The 25,147-nt window shown below is 38.9% G+C and overlaps 2 protein-coding genes across 4 annotated transcripts in view; both read right to left on the bottom strand.

Moving 5' to 3' along the window:
• CAAP1 (caspase activity and apoptosis inhibitor 1) overlaps positions 1-9,258 on the bottom strand; it is a 52,692-nt gene extending 43,434 nt beyond the window's left edge. Inside the window, 4 exon segments of one of the 2 annotated variants that reach the window (NM_001194328.1) lie at positions 1,612-1,687; positions 2,898-2,982; positions 4,084-4,284; positions 8,845-9,258. In NM_001194328.1, the coding sequence (NP_001181257.1) occupies positions 1,612-1,687; positions 2,898-2,982; positions 4,084-4,284; positions 8,845-9,147 (665 nt within the window). In that variant the 5' untranslated portion in view covers positions 9,148-9,258. 2 annotated transcript variants of the gene reach the window in all.
• Positions 9,259-21,514: 12,256 nt separating this feature from the next.
• Positions 21,515-25,147, bottom strand: part of PLAA (phospholipase A2 activating protein) — a 40,463-nt gene continuing 36,830 nt past the window's right edge. Inside the window, 2 exon segments of one of the 2 annotated variants that reach the window (NM_001260548.1) lie at positions 21,515-22,342; positions 24,075-24,239. In NM_001260548.1, coding sequence (NP_001247477.1) covers positions 21,777-22,342; positions 24,075-24,239 — 731 coding nt within the window. In that variant the 3' untranslated portion in view covers positions 21,515-21,776. 2 annotated transcript variants of the gene reach the window in all.

Raw genomic sequence — 25,147 nt, 5'->3', positions numbered from 1 at the left:
GGCTTCTAACAGTTGAAAACATAACACTAATGCCCAGGTATGAAGAAGTAAAGCACTTAAGCCTAATGGCACCTCAAAAACTGGAAAAAAATAATAGATTTTTAAAGAGGGAAAATAAATATAATCAAGCAGAAGCTCAATTTAGGATTCTCTATAAGTAGCATCAAGAAACAAAATGTTGATCAATGTGGGGATTGGGGGAAAGAAATTTTTTTAAAAACAAACAAAGTGATTAATTTAGATAATTTAAGGAACTTTAAAATATTAAAAAGTTAACAGGCCTTGTAAATGCTTAAACTAGCTGAACTAAATTAGTATACTATATAAATGATTTAAAGCTAAGTATTTTGTAGGAACGCCAACAGTAAGATGTTAAAAATGTGTACACTTTCTACTCTATGTTTTCTTTTTTTTTTTTTTTTTTTTTTGAGACGGAGTCTCGCTCTGTCGCCCAGGCTGGAGTGCAGTGGCACGATCTCAGCTCACTGCAACCTCCGCCCTTCCAGGTTTTTAAGCAATTCTCTGCCTCAGCCTCCAGAGTAGCTGGGATTACAGGCGCGTGCCACCATGCCCAGCTAATTTTTTTGTATTTTATTAGAGACGGGGTTTCACCATCTTGGCCAAGCTGGTCTTCAACTCCCGACCTCAAGTGATTTGCCTGCCTCAGCCTCCCAAAGTGCTGGGATTATAGGCGTGAGCCACCATGTCCGGCTTACTCTATGTTTTCATATAAATTACCCTATAATACTCCTACCCAATAGCATTCTTTTAGAAATGAAAAAAATTCTGCATTTCTGGTTAACTATGTACTTCTCTATGCTACTGCCCCTGGTAACCTCTTCTTATGTGTATTACTGCCTGTGACACAAGTATTTATTTTTCTTTTATACTTTATCTTTTTCTGATCTAGCACAAGTCTTTTATATTCTTCAGGAAAAATGCTAAGCTTTGCAAAGAACAAGTCATTCTTTGGAAACTACCAAAATAATTATTTTAAGCAAATAGCATCAATAGATGCTCAAATTACAAGATGAAAGTTTGATGTGCACTAATGAAGAAAAAACTAATAATTAGCATGTAGCTTCTTGATTAGTCAGCACCCCAAAATGGGTATTTTTTTAATCATCCCAATAATCAAATAATACATATTTATAGGTAAAATATGTAGACTTACATGAACATAACTATCTCATCTGTGAAATGAGGCTATTATTGACTAATATTAATAGATACATAGATGAATTTCATGAGATCAAGTGTTCTATGCTGTTTAATATAGTACCTGGTAGAGTAAGTGCTTAATAAATAGTGAGGATCATGAAGAGTATATTCAAAATCCAAGTAAGAGTGATTCTGCTTTAGGTTGGCACTGCTATTGTTCTATATCTATGTGGAGTAGTTTTTAAAAACCATCTTAATCCTGAAAGTAGTTCACTCCATCCTCATATATACCAAAAGGACCAATCATTACAAGTAGACAAATAAATCTTTCTATACCACTGAATGATTTTATAAATAAAACACAGAAAAACAATCACAGCTTTGACATAAGATATCACCAAAGGAATAACAAAGACATTTTGAAATAAAAATGAAAGTTTTTAAACTTACTGACTGACTAAATCACATCCCATCTTAGAACCATCATCTGCTTCCTCTTCCATATCAGAATCCATTCCATTGTCACCTTATAAATGAAAGAAACTATTGAAAGCACACTTATAAAAACGTTAAAATGATGTAATCATTACATTAAAAAGTATAATCTTTAAAAGTTATGCATTAAAGAACTTTATACTGGGTCAAAATTTAAATTTTTAATTGCTTGTATTTAAAATAATTTTTTCAATGCCTTAGGTATTTCTCATTGACATCTTTTTTTTTTGTTTTGTTTTTTAAGACAGAGTCTTGCACTGTCACCAGGGTTGGTGTGCAGCGGCGCGACCTCGGCTCACTGCGAATTCCACCTCCTGGGTTCAAGCAATTCTCCTGCCTCAGCCTCCCGAGTAGCTGGGACTACAGGCGCCCGCCACCACGCCCGGCTAATTTTTATATTTTTAGTAGAGACGGGGTTTCACTATGTTGGCCAGGCTGGTCTCAAACTCCTGACCTTGTGATCCGCCCGCCTCAGCCTCCCAAAGTGCTGGGATTACAGGCGTAAGCCATCGCGCCCGGGCTCATTGCCTTCTTTTTACCTATTATATAAATGTATACAGACAAGAAAATGTGTATATACACTTACACACTACATACATAAATATGTATCTATTTCCAGAGTTACAAAATGCCATCAATTTTACATTTAAAAATGAAGCAATCTCTCTGGAAACTAAAAGGCTCCAATTTTTGTTTCTTCTTCTGTCATGTTAAAGCTAAAATCCTTGCAAAGTTCCAAAAGGAAAAAAAACATGCCTGAGAATCCAAAATTCTAGAGGTGTACCACAAAGAGTAGTCATACTACAGGCAGACAAACAAATATTGGTAAATTGCATGGAAGTATTCTAACTCTCTGGGTCTCACTAGAGAGTAAACAGTATGCAATAAGTAACTAAACACTATAAAAAATCTAAAGCAGAAAATTAAAAAGATTTTAAGGGAAATTCTTTGCTTTTCCAATAATTAATTTTTTTACAGATTTTTGGTACTTTTTTAAATTTCATTTTATTATACTCTTACCTATATATACTTTATTTGGAAAAATGATATATTGTCTATTCTTGAAATGCTTTTCTGATATGTAAACTATATTTTTTAGTACAAATAGAAGTAAAAATACTCTTCAATGATAACCCAATAACGAAATTAAATATCCAAGTAGGAGAAAGAATACCTCAGGATTTATGCTGAATATAGTATTAATTAATAAGTTGCCAGAATGTAAAAATATGTATTCTTACCCTCAAGAATCTTCAAAATTTTTTTTTCAGACAGGAGCTCTAACTGTTCCTGGCATAGTTTTTTAATTTCTTCTATTGAACAGTTCTAAAGGAAATGACATTTTAAAAAATGCATTTATGTAACACAGCCCCAATGTAAACTGGAAAATTTCAATCATAAAAATTTAAGTTAGCAAAATCTTACAATAAAATAAATTAAAGCCTCAAGTAGATTCACACCTTCTCCTGGGATGAAATCTGAAAAACTGCCAGTTAATATGTGAACACTGTAGATTCGATGGGAATGCATAAAGCTGTATTTATTATCAAAGAACAAACTAAAGAGTGAGACAGTTTCCCAGCTATTCTTAAGCAATCTATTTATGTTAAGTAATTATTCTAAAGGTTTAAAATATTAAAGTCTTGTATCTTTAGATACATGATCTCGGGCTTGAGTGTCCAAGGTCAATTTCTACAATTGTAAAACTAGAACAACAAATATTTCCCTAAATAATTTTCAAAAATAATCAAAAATACTTGTGAATCTAATGAAATATAAACTATTATTAACCATTACTGTTTGTTGTTACACAGCAGCATATTGTGACATTATTTCTTAAAGCACCAGAAATATTATATGTCCAATTTAGTTACCATCATTCCCTGCATTTAACAGAATTATCTCCACAGGGTCAATAAATTTCTTGCCTAAACATTTTATCTTGGCAAATTTTTAAATATACAAGGCTGTTTATGGTTGTTTATTTTACAAAATCTTTTCAAGTAGCTTGTTTTAGATGCAAACATCCAATTAAAAACTGCATTAAGGCCAGGTACGGTGGCTCACACCTGTAATCCCAACACTTTGGGAGGCTAAGGTGGGAGGATCACGAGGTCAGGAGTTCAAGACCAGCCTGGCCAACATGGTGAAACCCTGTCTCCATTAAAAATCCAAAAATTAGCTGGGCGTGGTGGTGCGTGCCTGTAATCCCAGCTACTCAGGAGGCTGAGGCAAGAGAATTGCTTGAACCCGGGAGGCAGAGATTACAGTGGGCCGAGATCACGCCACTGCACTCCAGCCTGGGCGACAGAGCAAGACTCTGTCTCAAAAAAAACAAACAAAAAAACGCATTAAGTAAAACAAACAATTGTGACAAAGAACGTTGTATTTCTATGTATGTATCTAGTGTGATGTGTAATGAAGTACCTTTAACACATCAGGAAGCATCTTCTGTAACTTCTTCTCTCCTATAATACAGAAGCACTGCTGAAGCATTTCTTTTTTGTCTGATATATAGAAACTAACTGGTTTCAATGACACAGTCAGGTCCAGTCCACCTTCTTCAAGGTCACTGTGCTCTGCCAAGAATAATTCTTTTTCCAAAGTTGGCAAAATATATTTGGTTTCCTAAAGTTAAAAGAATAAAGAACCATTAAACAATACTATTTAAAATATAAAGAATATGTACATGACATCATACATTTTCATTTAATAAATTCTTCTTCATCAAAAATTCCCAAATTCTTTGCACATTTCTCTAAAACCATAGGAGAGAATATTTGTTTAATATTCTTTGATTTTCCTCTCCATACTGCAATTAACTCAAGGAGTAGCTATAAAGGGAAGAGATACTTAGGATACACAAACAAAAGTATACTAAATATTGAATAATTTTTTAAAGTTTTAGACTTTTGAAGAATTAGGATTTTCCCCTAAAAGGCCATTCACCCAAAAGCTCTATGTATGCATAATCATTGTACTTAAATTCATAGAAATAAATTAAAGTAAAAATGTCACAAATCACAAATATACAGAAAAGTAACATACTTACCAGGAGCTATCATCATTTTTAAAACTTACATAATCATAATCAAAGTAACCAAGTAATTTCAGTAATTTAAGATATTTCTGTCCATTTTACTTTCTGTCTCCCTACTCTATCCAGTCTCTTCAAATCTACTGCCGTAGTTTTGTTCCAAACTACCAAAATTTTTTGCCTAGGTTATACCAATAGCCATTGAATGGGACTCCCTGCATCTAATCTGAGGTCTCTTTGTTTTGGACACTGTTAGCAGAATGGATTTTATAAAATGTATATGTACTCATCCTTCTTGTTTCAAACCCTTCAACGAATTCCCATTGCTCTTAAGGTAATATGGCCTACCTGACCTTCATGCTCATTCTTTGTGTTTAGAACACAATCTTCTTTGAATTACTCGACTGTAACCTATTCTCCTTCCTTCAGCTCATACAGGCAGGGCTTTGGCGTACCATTTTCCTATGACAGTCTTTCCTCTTTCCTTTCTCTATCACACTATATTCACAAGATTAACAAATTCAGATACTTCGGACAATTCAACAGTCACCTCCTCTGGAAAATCTTCCCTGACCACAGAGGTCAGATAGTTGTTTACAAAGCAGTTTTAAAATAGGTCAATTTTAAAGAACACTATGATAATTAGACTGAAAAAGTAAAAGAATCAGCACTTGTTCTAACAGCTTACAATGAAATAATGTAGAGAAACTGGAATCCTCATACACTGTTAGCAGGAACATAAAATTGTGCAGCTACTTTGGAAGCTAATTTGGCAGTACCTCAAAAAGTTACCGTATGACCCAGCATTTTCATTCCTAGATATATACCCAAGAGAAATGTAATGATATGTCTACACAAAAACTTACTTGTTCTTAACAGCATGACTCATAATAGCCAAAAAGCAGAAACAACACAAATGTCCATCAAGTGATAAATGGAATAATGACATGTTGTATAGCGGTACCTACACATATGTGGTACATATGTACAGCTATACAAAAACAAAACAAAATGTGATATAGTAGCCATAAAAAGGCATGAATCTGTGATACAAAGGAATGAACCCTATGTGCTATAACATGGATGAATCTTGAAAACATTATGCTAAGTAAAAGATGCCAGACACAAAACACCACATATTATATAAGCTAAAAGTTACACATAAGGTTGCTTTCTGGAGTGATGAAAATATTTTAAATCTGACTAGGCAGGGCACAGTGACTCAGCCTGTAATCCCAGCACTTTGGGAGGCCGAGGTGAGCAGATCACCTGAGGTCAGGAGTTCAAGACCAGCCTGGCCAACATAGTGAAACCCCGTCTCTAATAAAAACAGAAAAATTAGCCGGGCAGGTGGCGGGTGCCTGTAATCCCAGCCACTTGGGAGGCTGAGGCAGGAGAACTGCTTGAACCCAGCAGTCTGAGACTGCAGTGAGCCGAGATGGCACCACTGCACTCCAGCCTGGGAAACAAGAGGGAAACTCTATCTCAAAAAAACAAAAACAAAAACAAAAAAATTGACTGTAGTGATGGTTGTACAACTCTATGAATATATGCAAAATCACTTAACTGTACATGTGAAATGGGTGAATTGTATGGTATGTCAACTATATTTCAATAAAGTTCTTCCCCCAAAAATAGAGAACTCAGCGGGGCAAGGTGGCTCATGCCTGTAATCCCAGCACTTTGAGAGGCCGAAGCGGGCAGATCACCAGGTCAGGAGATCTAGACCATCCTAGCTAATACGGTGAAACCCCATCTCCACTAAAAATACAAAAACATTAGCTGGGCGCGGTGGCGGGCGCCTGTAGTCCTAGCTACTCGGGAGGCTGAGGCAGGAGAATGGCGTGAACCGGAGAGGCGGCGCTTACAGTGAGCTGAGAGCGCCACTGCACTCCAGCCTGGGCGACAGAGCAAGACTCCGTCTCAAAAAATAAAAATAAAAACAAAAATTAAAAAAATAAAATAAGGAACTCAATACACAACAGATATAATGGCACTCTCTAAAGTTTGAAATGTTATCTACAAGCCTAATATGCAATGACCTTTTCTTCAAAAATACATTAATTTTTCATTAGAAGATGGGTTTAGTTCTGTACGCAAATGTTTTCAATATTCAACTGACCAATGTTGGTCTCCCCATTACAACGGAGTGTTAGAACTAGGGAAACTGGCCAGGCGCAGTGGCTCACGCCTGTAATCCCAGCACTCTGGAAGGCTGAGATGGGTGGATCACCTGAGGTCAGGAGTTCGAGACCAGCCTGGCCAACATGGTGAAACCCCACCTCTGTTAAAAATACAAAAATTAGCTGGCCATGGTGGCGGGTACCTGTAATCCCAGCTACTCAGGAGGCTAAGCCAGGAGAATTACCTGAACCCGGGAGGCAGAGGTTGCAGTGGGCTGAGATGGTGCCTCTCACTGCACTCCAGCCTGGGCGACACAGTGAGACTCCATCTCAAAAAAAAAAAAAAAAAAAAAAAAAAGGAAACTATTTAAAATAAGAATGGTGATATGCAACACTGAATCTAGAAGGGGTGGGAAAACTGAATAGATCTATATTAAATAATTTTTTAAAGAGTGTTTTAAAAAATCACCCTAAAAATCTCCACTAGACCCAGATACTTCTGACAAATATTTGAGAAGAAAATATAAACCATTCTAGAACACACCAAAAAAACACAAAGCTTCCTAATTCAATCCATTACAAAAATAAAAACTACAGACTGATCTAATTTAGAAACACATACATAAAAGTAAAAACACTGATTTCCAGCCAAGTACAACAAACCAAACAGAACTTGTCCCAAGACTCCAAAGACTGTTCAACATCAACTAACTTATCAATAAATTACAGTATCTGATTAAAGGAGAAAAAGTACGTGATCATCTCAACAGAATACCAGAAAACCACCTGATAAAATCTCTACATAAAGAGAAACTGTACTCTACGAAAGAGAAAAATGAGCAGAGGATATGTACAGAAAATTACACGAGAAGGAATCAAATGGCAAATAAAAATATTAAAATGTTCAATCTCACTAATCAGGAAAATAAAAATTAAAACAAACACAATATTAATTTGACCCATTAGTCTGGCATTTTTTTAAAAAAATGGTTATCAAAAGCTAGTTAAGAATTTCAGAAATAGGTATTCTTATATATGTACTGTTTGCACTATAAATCTGTAAAGTCTCATTTGGAAAGCATTTGGCGGCATTCACCAAGTTTTTAACAGCACAAACTTTGACCCAGGAATTTCAGTGCTGACACTCTCTCCCAACATAACTCTTGTATAAGATATATACATAAAGGTGTTCGTAGTCACAATACAAAAAAACCCTGCAAACCTAAATACCAAAAAAAATAATAAAATACCAGGCAGTCACTAAAAATAACAAACCACGTATATAAAGAAGCCTATCACAACAACGCAGGTACTCAACAGCGGGAATAACACAACACAGCTTAAATGTAGCAACTTAAATACACATATCTGACGAGGAGTGATTAAAAGAGGCCGCGTATCAAAATATTAATGGAGGGGCAAGAAGGACTTAACGCTTTCCCTTTATTTCTGCATTGAATGAATTTAAATTACATTGTTTTGAAACAAATTACGAACTTTTTTTAAACGGCGTTCTCTTGGTAGATTGGTGGCGTATAAAGAACATGGCCTTTGTAGTCAGATATTTGGATTCAAACCTAGGAGCTATTAACAAACTCTGTGACTGTGGGTAAAGTTTCTTAACTTCCTTGGGCCTCAATTTTCTCATCAGTAATGTGGAGTTAACCACATCTATGAAAAGATGAACACGAAGGGAGAACTGTTTGGCTTGCAAGGGAAATGAAGGCTAGCTTCCAACTCATATTCTTCTGGGAGACTGAAACCATAGGAGTGGAAGGAGCCAAGAGTATTAAAAAAAAAAAAAAAGAGATGATCAGGAAATCCAGAAACTTGACGTTCAAGATTTAAGACACGGATGGGAGTGTGGGGCTCACCAGGACTTAGGTAGGAACATGAACCTCAAGCACGGACGACCTTGGGATCGCCGCGCTAGCAGTGAGCTCCAGCCGGCGCCCCATCCCTCTGGTAGCCCGACTTCTTCCGAAAAAGCAGCAGCTCCGGGAAGCGGCCAGAGGGGCGCGCACGCACCTGCTGCAGGGAGCCCGAGACGCTGGAAGAGTCGGTACTCCTCCGCTTCCGGCGCTCACTACGCTCCACGCTGCTCCCGCCCCAGCAGCTGCCGCCGCTCCCACCGCCGGTGACACTTCCACTAAAGCTGGCGTTCCCACAGCAGCTGACGCTCCCGCAGCCCCCGACGCTCCCGCAGCCGCTAGTGCTTCCACTGCCGCCGCTGGCCAAGGCGGGTACGATGTCCGGGGCCGCGAGCGCCGCAGCCGCCTCCTGACTGCTACGTTTGCGCCGTTTCTCCCGGGAGGACTTTTTCCCCGTCATGGTCCCTCTGCTGCAACCATCGGAGGAAAGTCCGCTGCCTGGTGTGACCGAAGCCCGACTCCCGCGGCAGTGGGCGGCAGGCACTGGCGTCGCAGGTTATGCGTCACTTCCGTCCGTGACACAGAACGTGGTGAAGCGTTATGGGCCAGGGTGGCGGAGGGGTTGCTAGAACCAGTTGCGCTTCCTCCTCCGGTCGCTGAGGTCGGTTGGAGTGTGTAGCGGGTAGCCTGTCTAGACAGTTTTTTTGTTTTGTTTTGTTTTTATACCTCCACAAAGCATAGAAGGTGGAACTTATGTCGTTTTACCTTCGAAACTTTTTAGTGTGTTTGTCAGTTTACAGTAAGGTTGAAGTATAGTTGTTGATTCTCCATTTCCGTCTACCTCCAAATCTTAAGATATTAACAACGCTGTAACAATAAAGAGAACCTAGGGAAAAGTTGTTGCATCTCCTTTTCGTCATTACCTGGGCAAATTATGTATTTCTTGCGTAGAGTCTAACATGGACAAGTAAAGAGCTTGAGTTCATTTTTAAAATTGAAAATGGGTCAAAGCTTTATGAGATTTTATGGGTGGATGTAATCTAAACAGAAGGCAGATTTTGAGGAAAGGGAGCTAGAACACTTAAAAAGTGAACCAAGGTCTTTGCCATTTCAGCAGGGGCCTTTAGCCACTGAGGGAAAAACGTAGAGCCTGGGGCAAAACTAGCTGGGTGGTAGTAATTCTGTGCCTTTCCCTGGGGTAAGAAGCAACTAAAGAAGCTTCCCTTCACTTTGTCTCCTATTTGTCTCAGTCATTCAGCAACTACTTAAGTGCCTAAAACAAACCAGCCTAGGGTTAATAACTAGGAATACTTCCAGCCCTAGGAAAACTGTCTTCCCCCAGGCCCCACTCTTAAATTGGTCTTCTAAGGTAAATGCTGGGACTGAGCCCAGTGTGTTCCCAGGGGTTCCATTAAGTATCACACTCATTAAGAGTCATATCTGAAAGGATTGAGAGTGTTGTGTTCACAGATGGGAAAAATACATAAAATTAATAACATGTTACATTTATAAACCTGTTATGAATTGTGTCCCTGAAACCATCCTCATAATTTTAATAAAACTAAATTGCTAGAATTTTTTTTTTTTGAGACTGAGTTTCACTCTTATTGCCCAGGCTGGAGTACAATGCACGATCCCAGCTCACAGTAACCTCCGCCTCCCGTGTTCAAGCGATTCTCCTGCCTCAGCCTCCTAAGTAGCTGGGACTACAGCCATGCGCCACCACGGCAGGCTAAGTTTGTATTTTTAGTAGAGACAGGGTTTCTCCATGTTGGTCAGGCTGGTCTCAAACTCCCGACCTCAGGTGATCCACCCTCCTCAGCCTCCCAAAGTGCTGGGATTACAGGTGTGAGCAACCGTGCCCTGCCAAATCGCGAGATTTTTAACAAAAGATAAGTTTTGAGTAGAAGCATAGCTAAACATTAACAAACTTTTCCTATAGCCCACTTCCTTATAGCTGCTTATTGCTTTATAGATAGTATCTTTGACTCAGTTAAGAAATCTCAAGTTTCCCATTTTGAGATATTTCCCAGATTCTGTACTCCAATGGTGTTATAGGAGTTAAGAAATTATTTTAGATAGATAGAGAGGAAAAGCGGTCTTTGGAAAGTTTTTTTCCTTTTAAAGCAGCTCCAGAAATGTTCCTTGTCTAGCAAGAAAGCTGGGCTGGCAAGCTTTGATATGCAAATGCAGACCATTAGAAACTTGGTTTACTCAGTATGGCGATTCCCCTCTTCTTCTTGTCCCCACGTGCCTAGCAATATGACCATCCCCACATACCCCCACATGTGTAGAACATCATGGCACCCTGCATTTGCATATTAAAAGACTAGGGTGGGAGGGCCACTTTTTTTGCAGGCTATGTGAATGACATACCTGGTCAAACCAATTCCCTGGGTCATATGCAGATTTGTCACCACCTCCTCCAGCCTCATAATTGGCTGTTGCCTGCTGCACCGGGGATTCCCTCTTTTGGCTTGGAGCCCTCTTCCCTCTGGCTGTGTATGAGGGAGCCTCTTATTTCTTGCATATTAAATTCTCCATTCCTTAAAACCACTCCACTTTTGTCTGTATCATTTTATTTAAACCAGCATGAGACAAAGGACTCCTCCAGTCATTGGAACCATATCAGTGGGGTCACTGATGCTACTCCGTTTGAAGACCCCTTCTAAGAAACGAACTCAGCACAAGAATACACTTTCTACCTTCTTATGATTACATCCCCCATGCCCTAACCAATCAGCAACCCCTAGCTCCTCAGCCCCCTACCTACCAACATTTCCTTAAAAACCCCTGTCCAAAACTTACGGGGGGAGGTGATTTGAGGTTCCCTCCCATCTTCTCCCTTGGCTGCCATACCATTATTAAACTATTTCTCTGCTGCAACTCCTGCTGTTTCCATGTATTGGTCTGGTACCATGTAGTGGTTAATAGAACCTGATGGTTCTATAACATCACCCACAAAATTCATATGTTGAATCCCTAAACCCTAACCTCAATGTGACTGAATTTGGAGATAGGGTCATTAAGGAGGTAATTAAGGTTAAATGAGGTCGTAAGGGTGGATCCCTAATCTAACTGGTGTCCTTATTAAAAGAAGAGCCTGGGCCAGTGACGGTGGCTCACGCCTGTAATCCCAGCACTTTGGGAGGCTGAGGCGGGCAGATCACAAGGGAGATGGAGACCATCCTGGCCAACACGGTGAAATCCCATCTCTACCAAAAATACAAAATTAGCCCAGCGTGGTGGCGGGCACCTGTATCCCAGCTACTTGGGAGGCTGAGGCAGGAGAATGGCGTGAACCCGGGAGGCAGAGCTTGCAATGAACCGAGATCACACCACTGCACTCCAGCTTGGGTGACAGAGTGAGACTCCATCTCAAAAAAAAAAAAAAAAAAAAAAAGAGCCTGGTACAGTGGTGCATGCCTGCAGTGCAAGCTACTCAGGAGGCAAACTGGGGAGGATTGCTTGAGGCCAGAAATTCCGGGCTGTGGTGTGCTATACTGATCAGGTGTCTGCACTTAGTTCAGCATCAATATGGTGACCTTCTGGGAGTGGAAGCCACCAGGTTGCCTAAGCGGGGTGAACTGGGCCAGGCCCAAAATGGAACAGGTAAAAACTCCCATGCTAGGCTAGGCATGGTGGCTCACACCTATAATTATAGCACTTTGGGAGGCCGAGGCAGGCAGATCCCCTGAGGTCAAGAGTTCGAGACCAGCCTGGCCAACATAGTGAAACCCCATCTCTACTAAAAATACAAAAATTAGCCAGAAATTGCTTGAACTCTGGAGGTGGAGGTTGCAGTGAGCCGAGATGGTGCCACTGCACTCCAGCCTGAGCAACAGAGCAAGACTCCATCTCAAAAAACAAAACAAAACCTCCCATGCTGATTAGTAATGAGGTCACAGCTGTGAATAGCCACTGTACTCCACCCTGAACAACAAAGCAAGACCACGCCTCTAAAGAAAAGAACAGACTGCCCTGTCTTCTCACCACGCACAGAGGAAAGGCCATGTGAAGACACAGTGAGAAGGTAGCCATCTACAAGCTGGGAAGAGAAGCCTCACCAGAAACCAACCTTGATGACATGCTGATCTTGGACCTTTAGCCTCCAGAACTGAGAAAATAAATTTCTGTTTAAGACACCCAGTTTGTGGCACTTTGTTATGGCACCTTGAGCTAGCTAATACAGATCTACAATGTTATGTGTAGCCTGGATAGAGCTAGTTCTTTATTAATTTCTGGCTGCAAATTGCTCTCTTATAAAATTAATTGAGAAGCTTCCGGGTTTCCACTTTGTTCTACAGCTACCTGACAGACGGTGTTCATATTTCTTCAGGTGGACCAAGAAGGCAAGGCACTCCTCACTAGATTGCTGTACAGTATTTATGAACTTGGCAGATGAATCACAGTCTTTGTCCTCTCACACACTTGTTCTAGGACACAAAGGCATTGTTCTACCTCTGGCGATAGAGAAGGGGAGAAAATAGACAAAATGCAGGCCTTCATAAGCATATTTTTAGTGAGGGGAAACAATAAGAAAATACACAATAGGAAGTGCTTCTGTCCTCACTCACTATGGCACTCTGCATTCTTCTTACCATTTTTCTTCAGCACCCTTAAACACTACCACACATATATTTATCTGTCTCCTTCCACTTGAATGTAAGCTCTTTGAAAGCAAGGACTTTGTTTTATTTGCTGCTGCTTTTTTTTTTTTTTTTTTTTTTGAGACAGAATCTCGCCCTGTTGCTTAGGCTGGAGTGCAATGGTGCGACCTCAGCTCACTGCAGCCTCAGATTCAAGTGATTCTCCTGCCCCAGCCTCCCGAGTAGCCGGGATTACAGGCACCCACCACCACACCCAGCTAATTTTTGTAGTTTTAGTAGAGATGGGGTTTCACCATGTTGGCCAAGCTGTTCTAGAACTCCTGACCTTGTGATCTGCCTGCCTGAGCCTCCCAAAGTGCTAGGATTACAGGCGTGAGCCACTGCGCCTGGCCTTATTTGCTTCTTTATTCCGAATATCCCACTGTACTTATTAAAAATTTGACAAAGGCTGGATACAGTGGCCCAATCTGTAATACTAGCACTTTAGGAGGCTGAGTTGGGTGGATCCCTTGAACCGAGGAGTTCAAGAACAGCCTGAGCAACATGGCAAAACACCATCTCTACAAAAAAATACAAAAAAAAAAAAAAAGAAAAAAAAAATTAGCCAGGCATGGTGGCACATGCCTGTAGTCCCAGCTACTCAGGAAGCTGAGGTGGAAGGATTACCTGAGGCCTGGGGAGACTGAGGCTGCTGTGAGCTGTGAATGCACCACTGCACTCCAGTATGGGGGACAGAATGAGTAAAATTAATGGCTAGAAACTAGTCTTTTAATAAATGAGGTCGGGAGGAGGTTTGCAGTGCTCTTACATCGCATGGCAGAGAGATATAGCTGTAGGGACTTAGCTGCTACTGAGAAGTTGACAGTCAAGTGGGTTTTGGAACCACAGGTACAAACTGCTTTCTATGTGGGGTTCTGCTGAATGGAAGACAGGGGAAGGACTTTGATTTATGCTAGGAACATGCCATAGAGATATCACAAGCCTGACTTAGAGAGATGTCTCTTTAGGTTGAACCATATGAAAGTGGCTTTTTACAGATTTAAAATGGTTGAATGTTGATTCAAGCAGCAGAGAGACAGAGAGAAAAAAAAGGAAAATGTAGTTGAATATTGACAGCTTCATATGGTTCAACTTAATATGCTTAAGAGGCTCAGCACTAAATATTGCTATGGACTTAAAGCTCTGCAAACAAATGCAGACTGCTTTTCTGCCCAGAACAAGTATATATGGGAGGGTGGACAGAGACTGGTTCTTACACACCAATTTCAGCAATGCATTGAGCATTGATCACAATGATTGCCAGGGATAGGCATGCATTAATGCCGGGGTCAATCAGTTCTTCTCTGGGATTTTGTAAAGAGATATTAGGTGAGAAATTTGCTCTTTCACACTAAGTCATCATTTAATTTCATTTGTCTACTGTAAGGAAACTGTCTCTTAGCTGCTCATTGTCGTGTTCTCTGTCTTGTGACAATTCTAAGAAAATGAGGCCAACAAAAGCGCTTGCGGAAATAAGTAAAAAAAATCCTGATACTATTATTTTCCATCAGTGAGCCAATGTAATTCTTTTTTTTTTCCCCCATTAAGCTGATCTGAGTTAAGTTTTTTGTTTTTGTTTTTGTTTTTTGAGACAGCCTCACTCTGTTACCCAGGCTGGAGTGCAATGGCATGATCTCGACTCACTGCCACCTCCACCTCCTGGGTTCAAGCCATTCTCCTGTCTCAGCCTCCTGAGTAGCTGGGACTACAGGCGTGCACCACTATGCCTGGCTAATTTAGAGGATTTCACCGTATCAGTCAGGCTGGTCTTGAACTCCTGACCTCAAATGATCCCCCGCCTTGGCCTCCCAAATTGCTGGGATTACAGGCATGAGCCACAGCACTCCGCCTGATCTGAGTTGATTTCTGTTGCTTGCAACCTGAAGTCCTAATTAATAGTACATGTAAGACCTTCCATGATCTGACAGCATTTTTCTCTTCAGCCTTTCCTAGAAATATACTCTTCAGGCCTGTTCAACAGCCCCACATATACTTACTGCATCTAAGATTCATTTTAACTTATTTAAAACATTTCCACATCACTTCCATTCTCAATCCTCCTAAAATTAACCACTTCTTTTTTTTGTAACCCACTGTTCTCCCTAGAGTGTCCAGAACTCTTTACTGCAGGCGCTTGCTCAGTTTCTTCTCCAGTATACTGTTAGTTCCCAGGAACTATGCATATACATTTTTTTGTAGTCTCAACACCTAATACATTGCCTGGAACAAGCTAGGGATGCAAGTATTTGTCAAAATTCTAAACTGATAATTTCAGGACCCACACAGAGCTTCTTTTTCTATCACACTTGTAGCAAATTGCATTAATGACCCCAGTTCTTCACTTCTCCCTATATCCACAGCTTGCAATGTAATTTGGCAGTGCTCTTCTGCTACAGGCAAGAGACATAATTCCCTACCCTTCTGCTCAGCCATCTAACTTACTTTGGCCAAATGGATGTTAGCAGATGTGCAGCAAGTGGAGTCTCAAAAAAGCTTGTGCAATTAGGAAGACTGACTTGTGTTTCCACCATCATCATGAAAATTATATACCCAAAGTGGCCCACTGGTCCCAGAAGATAAGAAACAAGTAGAGCACAGCTGCCTCAACTAAGCTACCCAGACAAGCCCAGCCTGGAGGTGAGTCCTCAGACAACCTGTAGAAACATGAATGAGCCCAGCCAGGACCATACTACCCGAAGCTTGAAACTCCTAAGCTAAATAAAAACTATTATTTTTGTTGTTGGTTGTTGCACACTATTACTGTGGCTATAGTTAACCGATATGCACTCTGTCTAAAAGAGACCCTTTCCCTGTATTTCTCTGTTAGTAGTAAGAAGTCTTCAAAACTGGTTTGATATTGTCACTATACAATACACAGAAGTCTTACAAGAAATCTTGAGACCACTGCTAGGGTTGTAGTATGCATATATGTGATTTTTACAGTCCAGCAGAACACTTTCTTGCTGGGTCCTGGGGCATTATAAGAAGTTTAAAAGAAGTGTAAGGATTTTGAGTTCTAAACAACTTTATAAATATCCTTCAGGATTACCCCCCACCCCATGTGCATTTTTTCCCCAGTAGAAATAAAACTTAATTACTTTTCCCCCCTTTTGTTTGTTTTTGTAAAGGCAATTATTATTAAAGAACATGGTAGCCTTGCAGTGTCTTTGGAAGAAATGCTTGCTAAACATTTATGTGGCCATCATTTTGCTAGGCTTTTACATGAATCTTCAATTATTCATCTGTCATATGAAGTCCCACTGTACAGATGACTAAACTAAGGCTAAGGTTAAGCAACTTGCCTTAATTCATTACTAAGTGGTGGAAATGCTATTGGAATGTATGACTTCTGAACGCCAAAGTCAGTGCTCCTTCACTATTTTATACTGCACCTTTGATTGCTATTACTACTGAAAATTTTAAATAATACAGAAATAAGTGAACATTTATTGAATGTATTAGTTCCTTTGAGGACACAGGAAGGAAAAAAATGTCATTCAATGGCTTAAAACCACTTTCTTTTGATCCACGTCATGCTTATATGGCACTAGTAGCCACTGTAGTTGCTATTTTGATAAAGAGGCTACTACAAATTGATATTTTTCTTCATATTGATATCCAGTTTTGGCAACATCATTGATTAAATACTGCTATCTTCTCCATTGTTTAGTTACTACTGACTTACACAGATTTGACTTCTTTCAGTTTCTTCACCTGTGTAATACCTACCTCATAATGAGGATAAACTATGCATATACAACTAGAAAAGAATAAGTGATTAATGCAGGCTGTCTAGTTGTTTTTTGCATTGTTACTTGGTTTAAATCGTTGCAAACTGTTGTGGTAAATGTTGCTATATACCTTGAAATCTGATGATCACAGCCATTTGAACATTTTATTTTTCTGAGTTATCACATGTCCAGGAATTCCAAGGTCAGGTTTTAAGCCCCAACATCTCATTTTAAGCCTAGGACCAACATCAGACTATCTACTTTACAAAAGGGCTTTAGGCAACTTTCTCCTGTTTACAGCTTCCATTACCCACCTTATTCTAAAGACTATTTTACCCCTTAAGGAAGCTCAAATATGATATAATCAAGTCAAAATAACAAGTACATATCACCTGTAAAGTATTCCTACAAACAGTTTTAATCTCAATGGAAACGACTTTCAATTTATAGGAAATAGGTGGTGCAGGCCGACTCCAAGATAGCCCCCAGTGATCCCTCCCCAATGGTATTCACTGCCTTGCATAATCCATTCCCCTTGATTAACTTCCAACCAATACAATACCTTGATGTTGAGATGTCACTTCTGTGATTAGATTATAAAGATTCCAACTTTGGTCCTGCCAGCAGACTCCCCCTTGTTGGCTTTGATGAAGCAACTTGCCACACTGGGGAGGCCCATATAGCAAAAATCAGAGAGGGCAGTCTCTGGCCAACAGCTACCTAGGAATTGAGGTCCTCAGTCCAACCCCAAAAGAACTAAACACCAACGATATGAGCTTGAAAATGAAACCTTCCTCAGTGGAGCCTTTTGATGAGACACCAGCTTTGGCTGATACTTTACAGCCTCAAGAGGATCCACCTAAGCTGTGTTAGGATTCCTGAACCACAGGACATTTGAGATAATGTGTGCTATTTTAACCCACCAAGTTTTGGAGTAATTTATTAAGCAGCAATAGATAACCAATATCAAAGTCTTGTAGAAAAATATTTTACAAACACAAAATGTGAGGTGCTTCACATGCTGGAGTGCCCTAAAAATTTCAAAAAGTCAATGATAGTTTTAAAATATGAAAGACTATTCTAGATTAAGAATTCAAAGAAGCAATAGTTAATAAATAACTATTAATAGATACAATACACAAACCTTGAATTTAGATCTTTTTAAAGCAGAAGTTATAAAAGGCATTCTTAGAGCAATGAGGAAATTTGAAATATGGATTAGATATTAGATATTATGAAATTACTAATTTCCTTAAGTGTGATATTATCGGTGACAAATTATGTTAAGAATGCCCTAATTCTTATAAGATGCATAATGAAGTATCCAGTTGATAAGCATTTAAGTAAAAAGAAAGTATAAACTATGGAGATGAAGCAAATCTGGCAAAATGTTAATAACTGTGGAATCTAGTTAACAAGTCCATGAATGTTCACTGTACTTTTCTTTCAATTTTTTGGTTTGTTTTGAGACAAAGTCTTGCTCTGTCAACACCCAGGCTGCAGTGCAGTGGCACTATCATGGCTCACTGCAACCCTGACCTCCCAGGCTCAAGTGATCCTCCCACCTCAGCCTTCTGAGTAGCTGGGATTACAGACACGCAACATCATGTCTGGCTAATTTTTAATTTTTTTGTAGAGATGCGATCTCGCTCTGTTGCCCAGGCTGGTCTTGAACTCTGGGTTCAAACGATGCTTCCACCTCAGCCTCCCAAAATGCTGGGATTACAAGTGTGAGCCACTGCACCCAGCCTCTTTAAATTTTTATGTATGAATATTTTTATTAAAAAATTGAAGGAAAACTCATGAAAAAATGCTATTAAAGTCTTCAAAACTATTTATAATCACAACTATACTGCATATAATTTCTACAGAAAATAATGCATTAGCGATTAGAATAGTTTTTTAAAAATAGATTGAATAACACTTTAAAAGTCTGGAATTTATCTAAGACTTTCAGGAAGGATGATACATCACAAATGGTCTTTTATGCATTTTATCATTTCCTAATAAAATAACCGTAACATACAAAGTGGTAACTGCTAAGGAACCTACCTCCCACTCTTATCCTCAGAATTATCTCTGTAAAGAATCCATTTTTACCTTTGCTTCTTCCATCACTTAAGAAGATTATGAGGTAGATAATAAATTTCATTGCATTGCTATTTAGTTATAAATTCAGCTAGTCATATAAATAGTAACATACTCATCTAAAGGAACCTAATGCCAGAAAGAAGGTAATAGTTATGAAATGGAGACAATAATAACTTAACTCTTTTGTAGGCAATGGGGTTTCAAATGCAATATGAAGTACATTAATTCCAAGAGTTGTACCGCTAGAGGTGAGATGGCAATGTAAATAGTCTAAAAAATGTACACTATCTTGATCTACCGATTCCATGTATAAAATGTTCTTAGGGAACTAGTAAGACTCTTGTGAGATTTGTCGTATCTTTGCTTGATAGCTGAAAATTGGAAACAGTGCCAGTTAGTAAGAAATGGGTATTATCCATATGATAGAATATTGTATTTATTAATGTGGAGCTCTTGGTACCAAATATAAGTTTAAAAATCAGGTTATCAAAGAGTATGTATGATACAATGCTTTTTTAATAAAATAAAACACATTTACATACATAGTCACTATGCCACAAGAGGTTACGAATAGTTTTCTCTAGATAGTGGCCTTACAGGCAATTTTTATTTGGGGTGTGTGTGTGTGTATGTTTTACTCAGTAAATGTTTATTACTTTTGTATTCAGAAAAAACATTAATAGAATCATAGGAAAGTTTAACTAAAAAAGAAAATATCATATTATTTAACATATCCTTGAAGTGAGATTGCTTCCTTTTGCTAAGCTATATTTTGTAATCTCCACAACAAACATTAAATAGTAAAATAAAAGTTGATATAAAAAAACTTGCACAGTAATAGGAAGCAGTGTTTACATTCTGCCGCTCCTTACATTTTGAAAAGGGAACTCATAATCTTAACCAAGACTATTTCTTATCATTATTCAAAAGTACCTACTTTTCCTAAATATTGCAAATAAATTATTTGTACTTATTAACTTAATGCTAGACTGGACTTATTAACAAGAAAGCAGTGTATTGTAAAGGAACCAGTCAGACTTGGGTTAAATTCCTAATTTTGCCATTTAACTTTGACATAACCACCTAAACCCAATCAACAAAAAGAAAAGTATAGGTTATGTAACTGAGCCAGTGAACAGAATATTTAAAGTCCAGGTACACACCAGGAAGTTGCAATTTAATACTCACCAAAGTACATATCCCCTTCTATTTACATTTTACTCATTTCCTTTTGATATTCCAGAAGTTTTTACTTAGATTATTCTAGACAATTAGAACCTTTTCTTGCCCATTTGGGGAAGAATTATTCTTCTAAGGCTGTAATTTGGCATTAAGCCAGGAAATTCATGGTTCTTTATACCATGAATATTGAGAATGTTGCTCACTGTATTTGGCAATGTCTTCTTTATGAAAAGATCTTTCCCACTTTTGAAAATAGAATAGTTATGCCTCTCTCAGGAAATTGGGTTACCTCAGACACAATAAATTGTGTAATTAATGTGATGGTTTCTTCTTTGTGTTAATTGCTAGGATGTTCACACACATCTGTGACCTCCTCTCTAGAAAGTATAGCATGGCATGTACTTTGAGTAGTTAACTCCCTCTTGGCTTCACTTTTTTTTTCTCTCTTACATGATTCATCCTATTATGTCTACTTCTGAAAGCAGGGATAATACTCGCCCTCATTTAAAAGGGTTTTAAGGATTAAATATCAGTGTGTCTACCATACTGCCTGGACAACATAGAGGGCTCAAAAATAGTAATTTCACATGACAGGGGTTCTAGACTTTCAAATAACCCAGTTTGACGTACTCTTGCTTATGTAATCACTTGATAAAATTCAACATGTTCCGAATTCCCTTTGAAATAATGGAAAATGACAAAAATAAATAGTCAAATGTCAGAACTAGAATGAAAAATGAAGTTACCTCAAACAGTGAAGGGCAAAAGAAACTGGATCTAAGCCTGGAGTTAAATTGAGACCTCGTCTGTCTGAACTGATAGATGACTAACATAGTTTACCAACTGGCTTTTTCTTCATCTAAAAATAAGCCATTTAACAAATATATTTTAGGATTTTTAACTGACAAATCAAGAAATTATCTTATATTGTTTTAATATATGAATAATTTATAAATTATTTTATAAATATAATTTAAAAATTTTAAAAATAGTTACCCTAAAACAAGACCTTTAAATGTATCAGTGCTGTTTGAAAAACCTAGCAATGAAGATGGAGAAGTTAAATAAAAGATAATTGACAACAATTAACAGTTTGGTGTACATAATAAAAGCAAATTATATGAGTAACAGCCCTTATCTTCTCCTTAGTGGCTAAGGTAAGGGGAAGATGTCATTGTCATTGTGTTGTTGCTGATTATAGCTCTTTTTAAATTTGTTTTCATACTCTTGAAAACCTACCCAAATTACACAGGAAAATCTCACAGTTCAGCAGTGCAAAAATTTTATTTCTTTGTTTCCCCTCCCCACCACTTTACAAGATGTAAAATTTTACTTAATCCACAGTATTTTCTTTTTTAATCATCTGTTATCAGTCATGTCAAATGTGAGGAAAAAAACACTAATCAATTAAAAATATCCATCCCCCTTCCCCACTGCTACAGCAAATTTAGGATAAATCTACAGCATTCACTTACTTTAGCTGGTTCTGATACTGAGGAATACTTTTTTATTTGAGAATCAACACCTAAAGACTTGGCTAATTGTACAGCATTTGAATCATCACTGATAAGTGTTCCAAGAGCCACAAGAAGTCTAAAAGTGGCTTCTAAGTCTTGTACTACTTCCAAGATTGTGCTAATTAGTGACAAACACTGAGCTTTCCCTTCAATGTTATGGTCTTTATGAAAACAAACAGAATAGTTCAGGGCCAATGTAGCCAGAGCAATGTGAATGTTCTTATTGCTCCCTGATTTCAGTTCTATTGCATGGGACATCAGTGATTCCCTCTGGGACATCATGAGTTTTTGTCCTGCCTGGCCAATAAAACAATTGCAAAAAGTCCTGAGAGCAAGCAGCTGGTTTGCTGGCTTTCCTTTAGGGTTCAGAAGATTGATAAGATGACTGCTGAACTGAGTCCCTTCCTTTTCATTGCAGAAGTTCTCATTCACACTGGGGTGTTTAATTGACAACCGAAGAATGTCAAGTGCAGGAAAGACAATATCTATTAAAAAAAAAAGTCATTAATGCTTATGAAAATAAAGAAAATTTCTTTTGACTATCAACTTTTAAGGATTTTATGTTCCCACTACAAAATTAACCATTTTAGAAAATGTGAAAAATCATGTGTCAGCTTTTAAAAAATGCACATATTTCTGAAACTTTTGTTAATTTTCCATAATTTTATATAAACTAGATTAATTATTGTAAGATCATATTCACTTTAAAATAAGGTAACTCTCTCAGGTTATCAAATAACCTACACACTGTGAGTATTCAAAAATGAATGGAAAGAACAGGGCACAGACCTTGCTTTTAAAACTTCTGAAGACCGAACAATTAAACGGGAAATTCTTTTTTTTTTGAGACAGAGTTTCACTCTTGTTGCCCAGGCTGGATTGCAATGGCGTGATCTTGGCTTGCTGCAACCTCAACCTCCCGGGTTCAAGCAATTCTCCTGTCTCAGCCTCCCAAGTAGCTGGGATTACAGGTGCATGTCGCCACATCTGGCTAATTTTTGTATTTTTAGTGGAGACGAGGTTTCATCATATTGGTCAGGTTGCTCTCAAACTCCTGACCTCAGGTAATCCACCCACCTTGGCCTCCCAAAGTGCTGGGATTACAGGCGTGGGCCACCGAGCCCAGCCAGAAAGTTCTTAAGAATTCCAGTTAACAAGTGATAGGATGCTTATAGGTTGGTGGGAGCTTTATAATCAAGGACTTGGGTAGATGCCATCTGAATGAATGCACAAAGTAATCTTAGCATCACCAAAGGTGAGAAAATCCAACATTAAGTGCTCCATAATATAAAAGTAGTATACATCATCATTTATAAAGAATTTTACCTAAAAAAAAACTCCTACTGAACCAGAATCTAATTTTGCCACTAGCAATAAATACAGAGATGGAGGAACACATCAGCAAAATCCATAATATGGGACATTTTATTGAAAAAAAAAAAAAAAAAGGCTTTTTCTGCAATAAATCAATGGCATGAAAAAAACAAAAACAAAAACAAAAAACGGGCAAGGACTCTTTGGGAATCAAAAAAGATTTAACTGACATAATTGGGAAAAAAAACCACCAAACTTATAGTGCATGTTTATAGCCTAGGGTTAACAGGTCACTAAGAGTATCTTGGATGCCTGGCAGGGAATCCACAAATGCTCTCAAACAGTAAACAAACTGGTGCATATATGGGGATCATTATATTACCTTCAGATTCTTTTTTTTTTTTTTTTTTTTTTTTTGAGACGGAGTCTCGCTCTGTCACCCAGGCTGGAGTGCAGTGGCCGGATCTCAGCTCACTGCAAGCTCCGCCTCCCGGGTTTACGCCATTCTCCTGCCTCAGCCTCCCGAGTAGCTGGGACTACAGGCGCCCGCCACCTCGCCCGGCTAGTTTTTTGTATTTTTTAGTAGAGACGGGGTTTCACCGTGTTAACCAGGATGGTCTCGATCTCCTGACCTCGTGATCCGCCCGTCTCGGCCTCCCAAAGTGCTGGGATTACAGGCTTGAGCCACCGCGCCCGGCCACCTTCAGATTCTCATAAGGCATGTAACGAAAACAAGATTATCAATTCCAGTAGTGTAGTGAACCCTTTTCGTGAAGATTTTCCATAGTGAACTAGAACTACCCAAGTTAACTTTTATTTAATCTACAAATACCAGTAATATTGATAGAAATGAAGATAAAATTTCTTGCTTTCTGGTTATATTTTTGAAGAGTGTTTATTTACCTTCAGGCCAGTTAATAGCTTTCCACAAAATCTGAAGTTGCTGGACTGTGGGTTTTTCTGAAGAACTGTTACATATTAGAGACAGTATCTTCTCAAGTAGTATCAAGTCATCCTCAGTTAACTTCTTCTCTTCAGGTGCAGTTCCATTAAGTTCCTTCAGTTTACCTAAAACCCAAAACCAAACTTTCAAAATTCCCTAACTGTAATTGGCCAGATAATACATAAATGTCAAGACTTTCAATAAAAGTACTCTAGTGTACACCATGGGGATTTAAGATGTTTCTCAGCAATTATCACAATCATCAAAAACCATAAAGTAAGGATAAGGCTTGTGAGCTTTGTCTTTTTTTTTTCTTTGAGACGGAGTGTTGCTCAGTCACCCAGGCTGGAGTGCAGTGGTGTGATCTCGGCTCACTGCAAGCTCCACCTCCCGGGTTCAAGCAATTCTCCTGCCTCAGTTTCCCAAGTAGCTGGGATTACAGGCGCCTGCCACCACGCCCAGCTAATTTTTTGTGTTTTTAGTGGAGACAGGGTTTCACTGTGTTAGCCAGGATGGTCTCGATCTCCTGACCTCATGATCCACCCTCCTCAGACTCCCGAAGTGCTGAGATTACAGGCGTGAGCCATCACACCCAGCCCTGTTTTTTCTGTTGTTGTTTTTTTGAGACAGAATCTCACTCTGTTGCCCAGGCTGGAGTGCAGTGGCTTGATCTTGGCTCACTGCAACCTCTGCCATCAGGATTCAAGCGATCCTCCTGCTCCCGCCTCCCAAGTAGCTGGGACTACCAGCATGAACCACCACACCAGTTAATTTTTGCATTCTTAGTAGAGATGGGGTTTCACTATGTTGGCCAGGCTGACCACCATGGTGACCAACTCCTGACCTCAAGCGACCCGCCTGCCCTGAACTCCCAAACTGCTGGGATTACAGGCATGAGCCACCACGTCCAGCCTCCATTTTGAATGACTTTCAAAGAAATATGTGTAATATATATATTCAAGTATAAGTCAATAACCTAGTTTCTCCATGAGAAAATTTATAACAACTTTTTAGCCAATTTATGTCAACTTCT

This window comes from Macaca mulatta, chromosome 15, assembly GCF_049350105.2.
Source record: "Macaca mulatta isolate MMU2019108-1 chromosome 15, T2T-MMU8v2.0, whole genome shotgun sequence".
In the NCBI taxonomy this organism is placed as follows: Eukaryota; Metazoa; Chordata; class Mammalia; order Primates; family Cercopithecidae; genus Macaca; species Macaca mulatta.
This window is presented reverse-complemented; position numbering and strand designations above follow the sequence as displayed.